At 40.0% G+C, this 12,942-nt stretch overlaps 1 protein-coding gene across 1 annotated transcript; it reads right to left on the reverse strand.

Annotated features, from left to right (window-relative positions):
* Nucleotides 1-379: 379 nt before the first annotated feature.
* Nucleotides 380-1,339, reverse strand: LOC307167214 (olfactory receptor 1E16-like; the record flags this gene model as incomplete). Its single annotated transcript, XM_079886204.1, has 1 exon — nucleotides 380-1,339. The coding sequence occupies one exon, from the start codon at nucleotides 1,337-1,339 to the stop codon at nucleotides 380-382; it is 960 nt and encodes a 319-aa protein (XP_079742330.1).
* Between the last annotated feature and the right edge of the window lie 11,603 nt (nucleotides 1,340-12,942).

Here is a 12,942-nt window from a genome sequence, read left to right on the forward strand (position 1 = left end):
TAAATGATGTATAAATACAGATTTACTAAAGAAAAGGAAAAAAAAAAATATATATATATGTCTAGTTATCTGGTGCGTATGTGGAAATCATATAAAGGTGTATAAACATTATATAAACACATTTCCTTCTGCAAAATTTTGGTCTAACTTATTAAAGAAAAAAAGAAAAAAGAAAAAAAAATCTGTCATTTTACTCACCCTCAGATTGTTCTTTTTTCAATGGCTACTGTCAACTGTCTGGGTACCAACATTATTCAAAATATCTTATTTTGTGTTCAACAGAAGAAAGAAACTCATACAGGTTTGGAACAACTTGAGGGTGAGTAAATGATGACAAAATTTTCATTTTTAGGTGAACTATCCTTTTAAATATAGCAGATCAGAAACATAAAGAAATACCGATTTGCCTCTTTTGAAATTGTCTTCTTAAAATCTTTTTTACCTCTTCCGTTCTTAAACAATAAATGAGAGGGTTGATCATGGGTGGTAACAGACTATACATCATAATAATGACTAATCTCAAATCTGTACTGAACTTTATGCCGATGTTGCCAGACAAATAAATAAAACACCTGGGTAGAAAATAGAGAGCAATTATGATGAGCTGAGGACTGCAGGTGGAGAAAGTCTTCATCCTTCCTCGAGTGCTTGAAATTCGTATAACTGCCACAAAGATGGAAAAGTATGAGAAAATTATAACAGCAAGAGACCCCATCAATGTTACAAGGGCACTGATGAGGGCTGGAACGCTATACAGTGCTCTGTCTGTGCATGCCAGTGTTGTAATGGAAACATGATCACAGTAACAGTGTATAATGGTGTTTTCTGCACAATAAGGAATAGGGTATGCTCGAATGACTATCATTAAGGGTGCTATTAAACTCAAAACCCAAGAGCAAAGGATTGAAATGAGTACATTTCTGTTTGTCATGATACTATGATATTGAAGTGGGTAACATATTGCTGCATAGCGATCTATAGCCATTACTGCTAGAATTAATGAACAGACACCACCTAAATAATGCACAAAGAACATCTGAACAAAGCAACCCAAGAACGAAATGGTTCCATCTTGGAACCAATACCTGCTAATTATCTTTGGTAATGCTGTGGTGCTGAATAGTACATCACAAATAACAAGATTTAAAATGAAATAATAAACAGGCTTCTGGAGGCTCTTAGTCATTACAAACAATGTAAAAAATACAGCATTTCCCATCAAAGTAGACACATAGACAAAAAACAGAAGTGCTGATACAAGGCCATAGTAATGAGGCTGAAGTCCAGGAAAGCCAACTATGACAAATTCTTTTACAAAGCTGATGTTTCCCACTGACATGATGAATATTAGTCCTTATAGAAATCTCTTTGTGTGCCTGTTCATCTTCTGTGTGAAGAATTTTTTTGCATTTAATATCAATACAATATTTACAGCTTTAAAAATACACTTTTAAAATAAAACAGTATTTTGATTTTATACTCCAATACTACTACTAAAATACACTATAATGATAATAACAGGATAATTTTACAAATAACAATAAATAATAAAGAGAAACAACCTGCCACACCTGTTTCACAGGCTACTGTTAAAGTGCATTCTGCTCCTTACACTGAGATGTGCTTGTCACAGTTTGTTTATATCAGACATGTAAATTATGAAGACTATGGGGCGAAATGCAGATGACGCAGTTGCTCCAGGGACAGTGACAAAATAACCTTGAAGTTCTTAGTCCGTAATCGAATTATTTGCTGAAATAATATTACAATAAATTATTCTGTTCGTCCAGCGAACACACGGTATTGATCGTCTATCAACTCTCAGAAAGGATATATTTCGTGGTCACAGAATCACATCATAAAAGTTGATTTACAAGCAGTGACCAGAATCTAAACTCACATGAATGTGAACAAAAGTTGATTTAGCTAAATCATGAACACATAACTAATCTAAACAAACACATACACACAATCATGCATACATGGGTAAAATGGAAAGTGAAAGTGACTGAATGAAACCTAAATAGAGACAGGAGAATGAAGCTATGGAAAAGAGTCAGTCAACCACCTGAACAGAACCAGAACAGTTTCTTAGTTCAAAGCACCTTGTTAACAAGGGCTCTACAGCTTATACTAAACCACTGTTTAGTAAGTTGAATTTATGATACATGGCATGCAATGCCTCAGCTGTTGAATAAGTGTTCAGATGCAGTCCAGGAGAAAGTCTTAAAGGGATAGTTCACCCAAAAATGAAAATTCTGTCAGTAATCACTCACCCTCATGTTGTTCCAACCCGTAAGTATTTCGTTCATCTTCAGAACACAAATTAAGATATTTTTGATGAAATCTAAGAGCTGGCTCACTCCTCCGTAGGCTTCTATGGGATCGAAACTTGCCGCCCCAAGAAAAGTTATTAAAGCTAGGGTAGGTAATCCTGTTCAGAAACACTTTTTTATATACTGGGTGAAATGGTCCTTCCATCCTGAGAGTAGTCAATACATTATGTGTTCAGAAAAAGGAATGAAAACAATCAGACCTCTGTAGCAGCTGCAGGACAGTAAAAACTCTGACCAATCACTGCCACTCGGTCCGAGTGTAAAGAACCAATCAGATGCCTTCAGAGCCAGGAGGAGTGTCTTAGCAGTGTCAATCAAGTTCTCGTACGCGCTGATCGTCCCTCTCTTGCACAGCGCGTACCGTCATTCAAAATCAAGATTGCCGGTGTGCCGAGCAGCTGTGCTAATGGCGGACAAACAACCAAAACTACCAATTTCTCGAGTGGAACCTGCTCATACAACAAAGACAGGTAAACGGAAAAAGACCGATGACGATAAACAAGCGTGTCGGAGCCCATTGACTCAGTGTTAAAACTCTAGCCGCATAACATACAGATAAAATGTCACGCACTGTGCAAAGCAACAATTGAAACCTGCTAATTCACTGGCTTGTCATGTTGCTAAAATAATGTACTAGCAAACCTTATTTAGCATTACATATCGCTAGAATAATTATTTACATAGCCTACTGCAACGTTAGTTACCGTTATATTATCTTACTAGCTATTTATAACTCATAGAAAGAGTGCAACGTTATAAAGTTACATTACATGTATTGCATAATACGTAATGATTTGAGGACCAAGTTTGTAGTCAAAGTATGGGCAGGCCAGTCAATGTAAAGCATTTCGTCCCTACCAGTGAATGTGCCATAACTGTTTACCCGTCGTCATCGGTGACCCTGCATGTTTACTGGCCTGCACGTTCACGGCAGGCTCCGCTGTGGGGGGAACTTTACATAACAAAATACATGTTTAACAGCTAGTAGGCCTAACGTTATATGTTATGAATATTACACAAAATTCATCTTCATCACAGTGCAACTAATGGAAATGGAAAAACGTGTATCAATGCAACCTGTTTTTAGCTTTGCCTTATAGTTATAACTAGCTCGTTAGCGAATCAAAAAATATATATTTTAAACTTTACCAATATCGATATGATAGCTTGATAGTGAGTAGGCTACTAAAATACATCTTATTTGTTTATATTCATAATGATAAAGTTAGATTTTTTTATTACATGTGATTCTGACATGATGCTACATGCACTGCGCTCCTTCCTCTCCGCTCGTCTCAGGTAAATTATGCGTTTTCCAGCTCAGCTGTCGGAGTCGCGCGTTCATGTGTTTTGGGGGCGTGGCTTTGGAAGGACCCCAGAAGGGAGAGGGTGGACTGAATGGAAATAATGAGCTGTCTTTAAAACAGTCGTTAGAGGTCTACATACACTCGATTTTTATACTTTCTTTTTCAGAATACTTTGTCTTCCGAAGATGAACGAAAGTCTTATGGGGTTGGAACAACATGAGGGTGAGTGATTACTGACAGAATTTTCATTTTTGGGTGAACTATCCCTTTAATAGTTCAGAAGTTCGATGGTGTTGAAGTTGCAATCAATTTCTTCAGCGTTGAGTGAAGAATGATGATGAATTTGCGATGTTAGCCTGACTCAGTTGTTGACAAGGAAGTTAAAATAGTAGTAACTTGAGGGCCCTCCAGCTGCGCACCAGGGGAAAGGTCCCGCGGTCGGACTGGATGTCTCCAGTCTTTTCACACAAACAGCAATCAGGAGAAGGAAGGAAGAGAGGGAGGGTCACTGGGACTGTGGCCTTTAACTTCTGTGGAGGTCAATCCTCCATGGGGTCAGTGAGCCAATGGCAACCTAAACTTTCGGAGGGAATGTTTATGAACCTTTGGGCCAGTTTATACCAGGTATTAAGATGCATTTTGGTCGAATGGACAAGTAAATGAGGCAGACCCATTTTTTTAATCCGTCACTTCTTTACTGATTTTTTTGAGGGGAGGGTCTATGGGTGTATAAATGTATGTTTTTTTTTTTTTAGATCTTTCAATCTAATGGACAAAGTAAGCTTGCGCAATTTACATATGAACGTGCACAGAGACGTCGGAAAAACATACAGAGAGCATCAGCTTTCGTTTCTGCTCTGACATCTGTAAGACCACGACAAACGCTATGAGTGTGTGTTAGAGACCGGGAATGGTGAAAGAATGTCTCGGGTTACGACTGTAACCCCTGTTCCCTAAGAAGGGAACGAGACAATGCGTCGATGACGACACTTTGGGGAACGCCCTTAGCATAACGTATCAGAAGTATGAATGAAACTAATCCAATCCTAATTGGTGCTGGGGTCATGACGTAACATGTGACGGCATACACGAAAGCTACAAAGGGACGCCGGCACACAACAGAGTTAGCTTCTGTGATGAAGCAAGTCACTCCCAGGCAGGGGAAGGCGTGGCGAAGGGACGTAGTGTCTCGTTCCCTTCTCAGGGAACATGGGTTACAGTCATAACCCGAGACATTCCCTTTCATAGGAACTCGAACTGCGTCAATGACGACACTTTGGGGAAAGAGTACCCACTATGCCACAACAAGCCCTGCCTGTCCCAGTGTGAAGCTGCGCACAGGCACACTTAGGACGAGAGCACTAGAGTGCCTGGCGTAGAAGGAATGTCCAGGCTATAGAATCTGATTAACCCTTTAGAACCTGGAGCTAAAATAGGAGTTTTTCACATATTTTGATTTTTGGACTGTACAATTCTAAAACAATGTGCTATCTTAATGTGCAAGGTGTCATCTTTTTCAAAGAAAGATTAGCTTTCAACAAATTACAGTTATTGACCATTATTCTGTGTGGGGAGTTTGTAAATATAATTTAAATAGACAAAAAAACAAACAAAAAAAAAAAACCGAGAATAAATTGACTGATTTTTATTTAGAAAAAAAACAGAAAAAATCATGAATGAAAGAAACTAACACTTTAAAGTTGAAAAATGAACTATAATACATATATACAAGTCTTTTTTGTGACATTGGGTTGCACAATTTTCATTTAGGACACTTTTTTTCATACAGGCACACATACAAATGCACGCATTCATAGGCATGCACACATACACAGTCACTCACTACATGCTTAGATACATGAAAGTGTAACGGCCATCTGCTTCCCAAGTTTCATTAAAAATCATCCCAATCCCTTCTTTTGCTGTCTAAGACTTCTTTTGCCATGTATTTGTTTGTTTCTTTTATTATTTTATGCAATCCAAAACACCCTAACCTGCCACGCTTCGTATCTCTCTGTTTAAATCCTTCCTTCCCCAGTGGTGGAGGAAGTACTTAAGTTTAGTACTTAAGTAAAAGTACAACTACCCTGCAAAATATATACTTAAGTAAAAGTATAATAACTAGATCAACATCTTACTTAAGTAAAAGTCCTAAGTACATACTTTTAAATTTACTTTAAAGTATTTTTTTAAGTAAAAGTACACAATCAGTTGTCTCAATGTCTGGGCTGTTCAATTGTAATAATCACAAACAATTTCTATTGTGTACTGGAAAGGGTTGTTGTGCAAGCTCTCTGCAATACTGACACACTGTACAAATCTGGTTATTTACTTATTACTCATTAAATAATAATTAAGCTAAGCCAATTATGACATACAATTTATTTTATTTTTACTATACTATTAAGAGCAGTAAAAAAACTCAAAAGTACACAGGTGAGTGTTATTCTGAACACTTTAATCAAATTTGTATGACCAGTTTATTCTGCTCAACAACAGTTGCTTTAGTCCTTTACCTTGGCCTGCATGGGGAAAACGTAGCTAAAACTGCATTTGAGGCTTATACTCCATTGATTACAGAAAATCCAAAAGCATTAGGCTAATAATGTATAACACATTAGAATGAGAAAAAAATAAGCACCAAACAAAATTTGACAAGGGTGAGTGCTTCTTTTAAAACATGCAAGCAATATTGCTATTTAGAACTCTGATCAACCTAACATTAACAGGACAAAAAAAAAACAGAATCTATGTGAAAAACAATGAAGTCAATATAAAGGCAGATGTTACGATGAGAAACTTAAAAACAAAGGACCTTCAAATAAACATTTTGGCCAGGCAATCAAAGGTCAAAAGGGCAAAATGCCCCTATAGAACATGAGAGTATTAGAGCCCTAATACTGTATTTGGTTCCGCATAACATTACCAATAGTTTTTGTTCAATTTCAACAAAATTTGGTTCTCAAAGCTTTTTGATCCTAGCCTGCCTCTTTTTGCAGAAAAAATGTGCCCTGCTGTGCTAAACATTAGTTCGCATGCTGCTGATGCGGGCAATGGTGTGTTGAGCTTCAGGGACAAATTAAAAACTGTGGGCACTGACTTGAGTACGTCCATTGAGGTAGAAGTGTTGGCCAGATAGGCATCCAACTGTTTTGTGGTTTCGTGGACATTTCCCTTCATAAGGCCAAAAAAGTCTTCCTCCTCAGATCCAGAATGGCTACCAGGTGATGATAAGGCTGGCTCTTCCTCCATGTGTGTCTTGATGTAGTCCATGCCTGCACAAAAAAAAAAAAAAAAATCCAAACATGAATGAAGAGTATTTCTGTCTAGCCTTTTAAAATACCAGTTAGCTTTGAAAATAACATATATTGGTTAAAATGAACCACTACCCATTATTCTATTAACAAATGAATGCTTGACAAAGAAATTATTTAAATGACTTACCCAACTTTAGCAAGTTTTCATTGCTTGTCCATGATGTGCGAAACTTAGGAAGTAAAATTGCAGCAGATATGAGTTCTGGGTCATTCATCATTTTTCCAAACCGCTGCTGTATTCCTTCCTGAAGAGCAGAGATCAGTGGCTGGCAGAACTTGGATGAAGTTTGGAGGCGGTCCAGCTTCACAGTTAGGAGCGTTATACCAGCCATCCCATGTGGACATCCACCTCTCCCTGCAATATGTTGAGTGCCTTAGAGACTGGGTTCATGGTTGATGCATAGTCAGACAAGAAAGCAAGTTCTGCAGGGCTGAACCTGTAAAACACCATGTGAGAACATGCATAATGTCAGCATGATAAGCATAGGCTACACTATTGCAGTTCAATTAAATGGAGTAAATCATTAGTAAACAACATTATTTCACACAATCAATAGCCTACCACATCACAACTACGTATCTGCTCCATGACAAACTTACATTGGGACTTTAAGTGCAATGGTCACTGCTCTGACTGCTCCTTCTCCACTTTCCCTAATTATCCTCAGTATTCGCTCAACTGCAAGGAAGAGAGAGTTCCACCTGGTCTGAACTGGACGGATCAATTGCAGCTTGCACTCCCTCTCAATAACCTCTGCAGCTGTAGATGACCGGGCACTCTTATTCCAAAGAGCTGAGCACTTGGCAAATGCTGCACGAGATATCTTCTTGTACATAACATTTGATTCAGCTTTTCTAGCATCTACGGTTGAGATCAAATTCAGAATATGACAGGCACAACGGTGATGCTTTGGAAGCTGATATTCAGAACACTCATCTTCTTCCTCCATTCTGAGATGCTTTGATGTCCTCAAGTTTTCGCTGCTTTATTGAAGAACCTCCATCAGCAAACAATGTCCCCTTCTTTTTAGAAGAAGTTGCTGCCAAGTTCTCCTTCAGAAGTGGTCTGTGCTTTCTCTATAAAAGATAGTGACAACAGAATTAATACACGTTTAGCATTAGTAGTATTAGTATTTAGTAATATAGTCAATCTACAACCAAAATAAATCTCACAACATAATGTAAAATATTTTTTAAGGGTTCAAGAATTAATCTAAACCACTACTAGTTAAGTGCAAGTGCAAACACTAACCTTACATCTTACTAGCATATTACTTTGTTATGACTGGCAACATGTAAGTACCACACAAGCAAAAAGCTACTGTATTTGCCATGTTAAACTAAGAGTTTGGACCCTAAAGTTACAGGATTTTACATTTACGTTAATACAAAACCACAGTGTATGGGGCACTGAAACGCGAAACCAACGTGATTACATCTTTAGACTAAAAAGACAAGCTACTGACACTTACAACCAAGCATATCACACGGGTAAAATTGGTTTGATATTAGCATATACTTTCGCGCTAAATTGCTAAATATATATATATATATATATATATATATATATATATATATATATATGTTTGCAAATTCAAAAAAATGTCATGATATTGACGAAAAACAACTGTAATAGTGCAAAATTGTCCACAATCGAATCAAACCAAGATATAGTTTTGCCTGCATGCTTACTTGTGAATGTCAACTAAATACCCAATGTTGAATGGTAAAGAAGCTAGGGGCCGTATAAAAAGTTTGAACATTTTTTCATCGAGTCAAAACAAATAGCTATTTTAGCCAACTACGAATGTACAGATATAGCAGTAGTTTGCTCATCTCCAAAAATGTAACGTACTAGCAAGCTATCGTCCCTGCTGTGCTAATAATCAGCTAATGAAGTTGCCCTGTTAGGGTACCACTAACTTACGTCTAACAAATATTATACTGGTGTGATATTTTTGTTATGTTGACATCCGTTTTTCTATAACAGTCATAGCACCATGTCATAGCAAGTTTGTAACTTAAAGGGTAACTAAACCCTAAACCAACTTTTTTTAGTTAATGATCTGTAAGAATGGGGCTTTATTAGTGCTTTTCATTGATTCAAGTAATTTTTTTGACATTTGTGTTTAAAGTGTTTTAATTTTACAAAATATGGTGTAAAAACGTCTGAGTGCTGCCCTCTTCAGGTTGAACAGTGGCTACTGCAGTTGAATTTTCCTATTGGAAGTTATGGTGGCCGGTGATGTCAGAGGGTACCAGCTAACCACGCCCTTGCCTGCAAAGAGATACGTCTCAGATACACGCCCCCTCTCCACTGGGCTCTGCCTACTTTTCTAGCATTTTTCAAATTTGCCAGTGGGTGGAGTCAGGCTCTGACCAGGGGTTTAGTTACCCTTTAAATATTAATAACTAGCATTGCATGTCTTACCTCTATATGTTTCTTCAAATTTGAAGGGGAGTTTTTAAACGCCAACAGTTCTTTGCGTTGAGGTAGGCACTTGACACATTGAAAACGCCAGGAGTCATTCTTTGAACCTTTAAATTCAAATAACTTGCTTAAATAAGGCCAGGGATGTCTCTCAGAATCAGAGCTGCAGGGCACAGGCTCAAGCTCAGTCGACGTTGTTGGCTCTTCGTCCATGTTTGATATTTGGTGTCCACCGTGTCCTTTTCTTCGATTTACATCAGTTCCGCTTGTCTTGTTTCAAAACGCGCGCTGAGCGCGTGAGTTCTTTGACCAATCAGATCTCCGATCTGTTTCAACGTGCATTGGCCAGCAACGCCAAAACGTCAGTCGACCAAAATTTTTTTATGCAAGATTCGGAAGGATGTAACGACACGCATTTTAATAATGTAGTGGAGTACAAAGTACAGATAATTGCTGAAAAATCTACTTGAGTAAAAGTATAAGTATGCATTATTTTTTTTACTTAAGTAAAGTATAGATACGTAAAAATTTACTTAAAGGACAATTCCGGTATTTAACACTTTGAGTCTATTTTATAGTTTGTTTTGGATGAACAAGAGTGGTGGACAAAGAAATTTTGTCAATGGGTCCTGTCGCGACTTTTTGACTATTTTAGAATTGCCCATGACCGCATTTGAATGGGAGTCAATGGCCATGCACAAACATGTCCTTAAAACAACCCTTAACGTTCGTTTTCAAAACTGTGCAACTCACCGAGTGGTTAGTGGTGTTCGTTGATGTTCCAAAACAAGTAGCGTAGCGAAATACAGTTTCTGTCGTGTTTTATTTGGCATTTTGTAAAATCCATTGATTTCCATTGGAGGACTAATTGCTCGTTGATATTACTGCGCTAACGGAAACGGAAAGGATGCTGTTTACATTTGATTGTAGTCTTTTAGGTCTTTTCGCTCAGTTTCCTGTCTCTCAGAAGCTGCTCGCCTCAACGCTGAAATCCTACGAATTCCTGATAAGAATTAAACTAGTAAAAACTATAATAATTCTTGAAAAAAAAAAAAAAAAGCTATGCTCGCCTCAGAAGGCTAGCGTGAGCAGAGCAACGGAAGTTGCGGAAGTTTATACGTGGTTGTGAGGTATCTGAAAAAATAGTTCCACTATAGAAAAATAAACGGATTGAAATCATACATTGCGCCGATATATTTGTTTTTAATCATCAACGAACACCACTAACCACTCGGTGAGTAGCACAGTTTTGAAAACGAACGTTAAGGGTTGTTTTAAGGACATGTTTGTGCATGGCCATTGACTCCCATTCAAATGCGGTCATGGGCAATTCTAAAATAGTCAAAAAGTCGCGACAGGAACCATTGACAAAATTTCTTTGTCCACCACTCTTGTTCATCCAAAACAAACTACAAAATAGACTCAAAGTGTTAAATACCGGAATTGTCCTTTAAGTACAGTAACGAAGTACAAATACTTCGTTACATTCCACCACTGTCCTTCCCCCACTGCTGTCATTTGCAGACGGAAAGCACCGTAATTACCAGAAATTACCGCAATAAGCCGTATATTGACGAAAAGGGCATGTTATCTACTGTCAGGGGCAATTTGAATGGTTTTGATAGTGCAAACAGTTGAAGAGTTACGGTCAAATGAATACAGCTTGTTGGTATGTGTCAGCGACAACATAGCCGGTTCTAAAGAGTTAAAGTATGAGAGGTGGCCCATCCTGCTACATCGCACACTTCTTGGATCGGGGCCCCTGAAAGGAAGGCTCTAGAGGACATCATGCCTCTGGTTGAATGAGCCCTCACGGCCAAAGGTGAAGGCAAGCTGCGTACCTGATAGGCCAAATAGATAGCCTGAACGATCCAGTTACTGATGGTCTGTTTGGATGCAGGAAGCCCCTTCTTGGGCGTCCCGAAGCACACCAGCAACTGGTCTGACTTCCACCATGAAGAAGACCTCTGGACATAAATCTTCATTTATGCCTAATTCCGTCTTTCTTCATCTGCCGTCACGTGAGGTGGAGGATGAAAAGCCTGCAGAACCGTAGGCCGTGCCACATTAGATGGCACTTTAGGCACATAGCCTGGCCTGGGATGCAAGATAGCAAACTCCAGGCACCCATGAGATATAGAGTGCACCTGAAGGTCTCATATTCTCCTCAGAGAAGTAATGGCTAATAAAAAACCTACCTTGAGGGAAAGGTTCTTGGCCTCAGCTGACTCCAGAAGTTTGAAGGGGGCCTTGACCAGTCCTTCTAGAACCACTGCCTGGTCCAATGTGGGAAATCTGGTACGAGCCGCTGGTCTCATCCTCCAAGCCCCACGGAGGAAACGTACTACCAGCTGATGTCTCCCCAGAGGCCCATAACCCAAAGGAGCGTGGAAAGCCACTTACACCTTGAGTGTGGATGGGGTAAGACCAGCCGAGAAGCAATCTTGGATAACTCCAGCACTGAAGTCAACCGGGCAGTTAACTGGGTCCACCTCACGCTCCCTACACCAATTGAAACACATTCAACTTTAGGCCGTACAATCTCCTTGTGGGAGGAGCTCTGGAACTGAGTATGGTCTCAACCACTCCAGCCGACAGGCCAGCCTCTAGGTACTGAGTCCCCACAGGGGCCAGGCCCAAAGTTTCCACAGGTCTGGTTAAGGGTAAATATTGAGCCCCCAGTATGTGGAAGCAGGTCCCTCCTCAGAGGATTTGCCAAGGCTGGCCTGCCAGGAGTGCTATGATGTCTGAAAACTATACTGGAGCTGGCCTTCTAGTACGGGCTACTAGAAGTAGGCTGATCCGCCTCGACGGAGCCTATCTAGAACACATGGGAGCAGAGCGATCGGGTGAAAAGCGTATAGGCGTAGCCTCAGCCATGATCGGCCCAATGGGGCTGGATGGGTGAGAAAAAAACCACAGTGGACAGTGGGACGTCCCTCGAGACGCGAACAAATCCACTTCAACTGGGCTGAACTTCTCACATATCGACTTCACCACCTCAGTGTGAAGTCTCCATTCCCCGGGCCTCAGCCCGGGCCTCGACAGAATGTCTGCTGTCTGATTCTGGTACCCTGGGACGTGCATTGCTCTGAGAGATAACGGTTTCCACTGGGGCCACAAGAGGATCTGATGCGCCAATCTGGATAGAGGGTGCAATCTTAGAACCCCCTGAAGAACCCCCACATGCGTGGTGACCCCTGAAGTCTGGGAGGAAGCTCCTCGGAACCCTGCCATCCATGACCGCGCCCCAGCCTGTGAGGGAGGTGTCTGTCAAAGTGGCTTTCCAGCAACATGAGGCTCCCAGCACAGGGCCTTGGGACAGAAACCAAGCTTTTTTTCCACATAGATAGGGAACTAAGGCATCTGCATGTAACCCTGATCATGCGGAATGGGTTCCCACTCTGGGAAGACCTCTTGGTTTTCAACCACAACTGCAGGGCCCTCATGTGCAGCAGGCTGAATGGAATGACGTTGGACGCTGCTGCCATGAGTCCTAACACTCTATGAAAATATTACAGTGATGGCTTGGCCTAGCTTTATCCTGGTCA

The sequence above is a fragment of the Squalius cephalus genome, assembly GCF_949319135.1.
Source record: "Squalius cephalus genome assembly, chromosome: 11".
Classification (NCBI taxonomy): Eukaryota; Metazoa; Chordata; class Actinopteri; order Cypriniformes; family Leuciscidae; genus Squalius; species Squalius cephalus.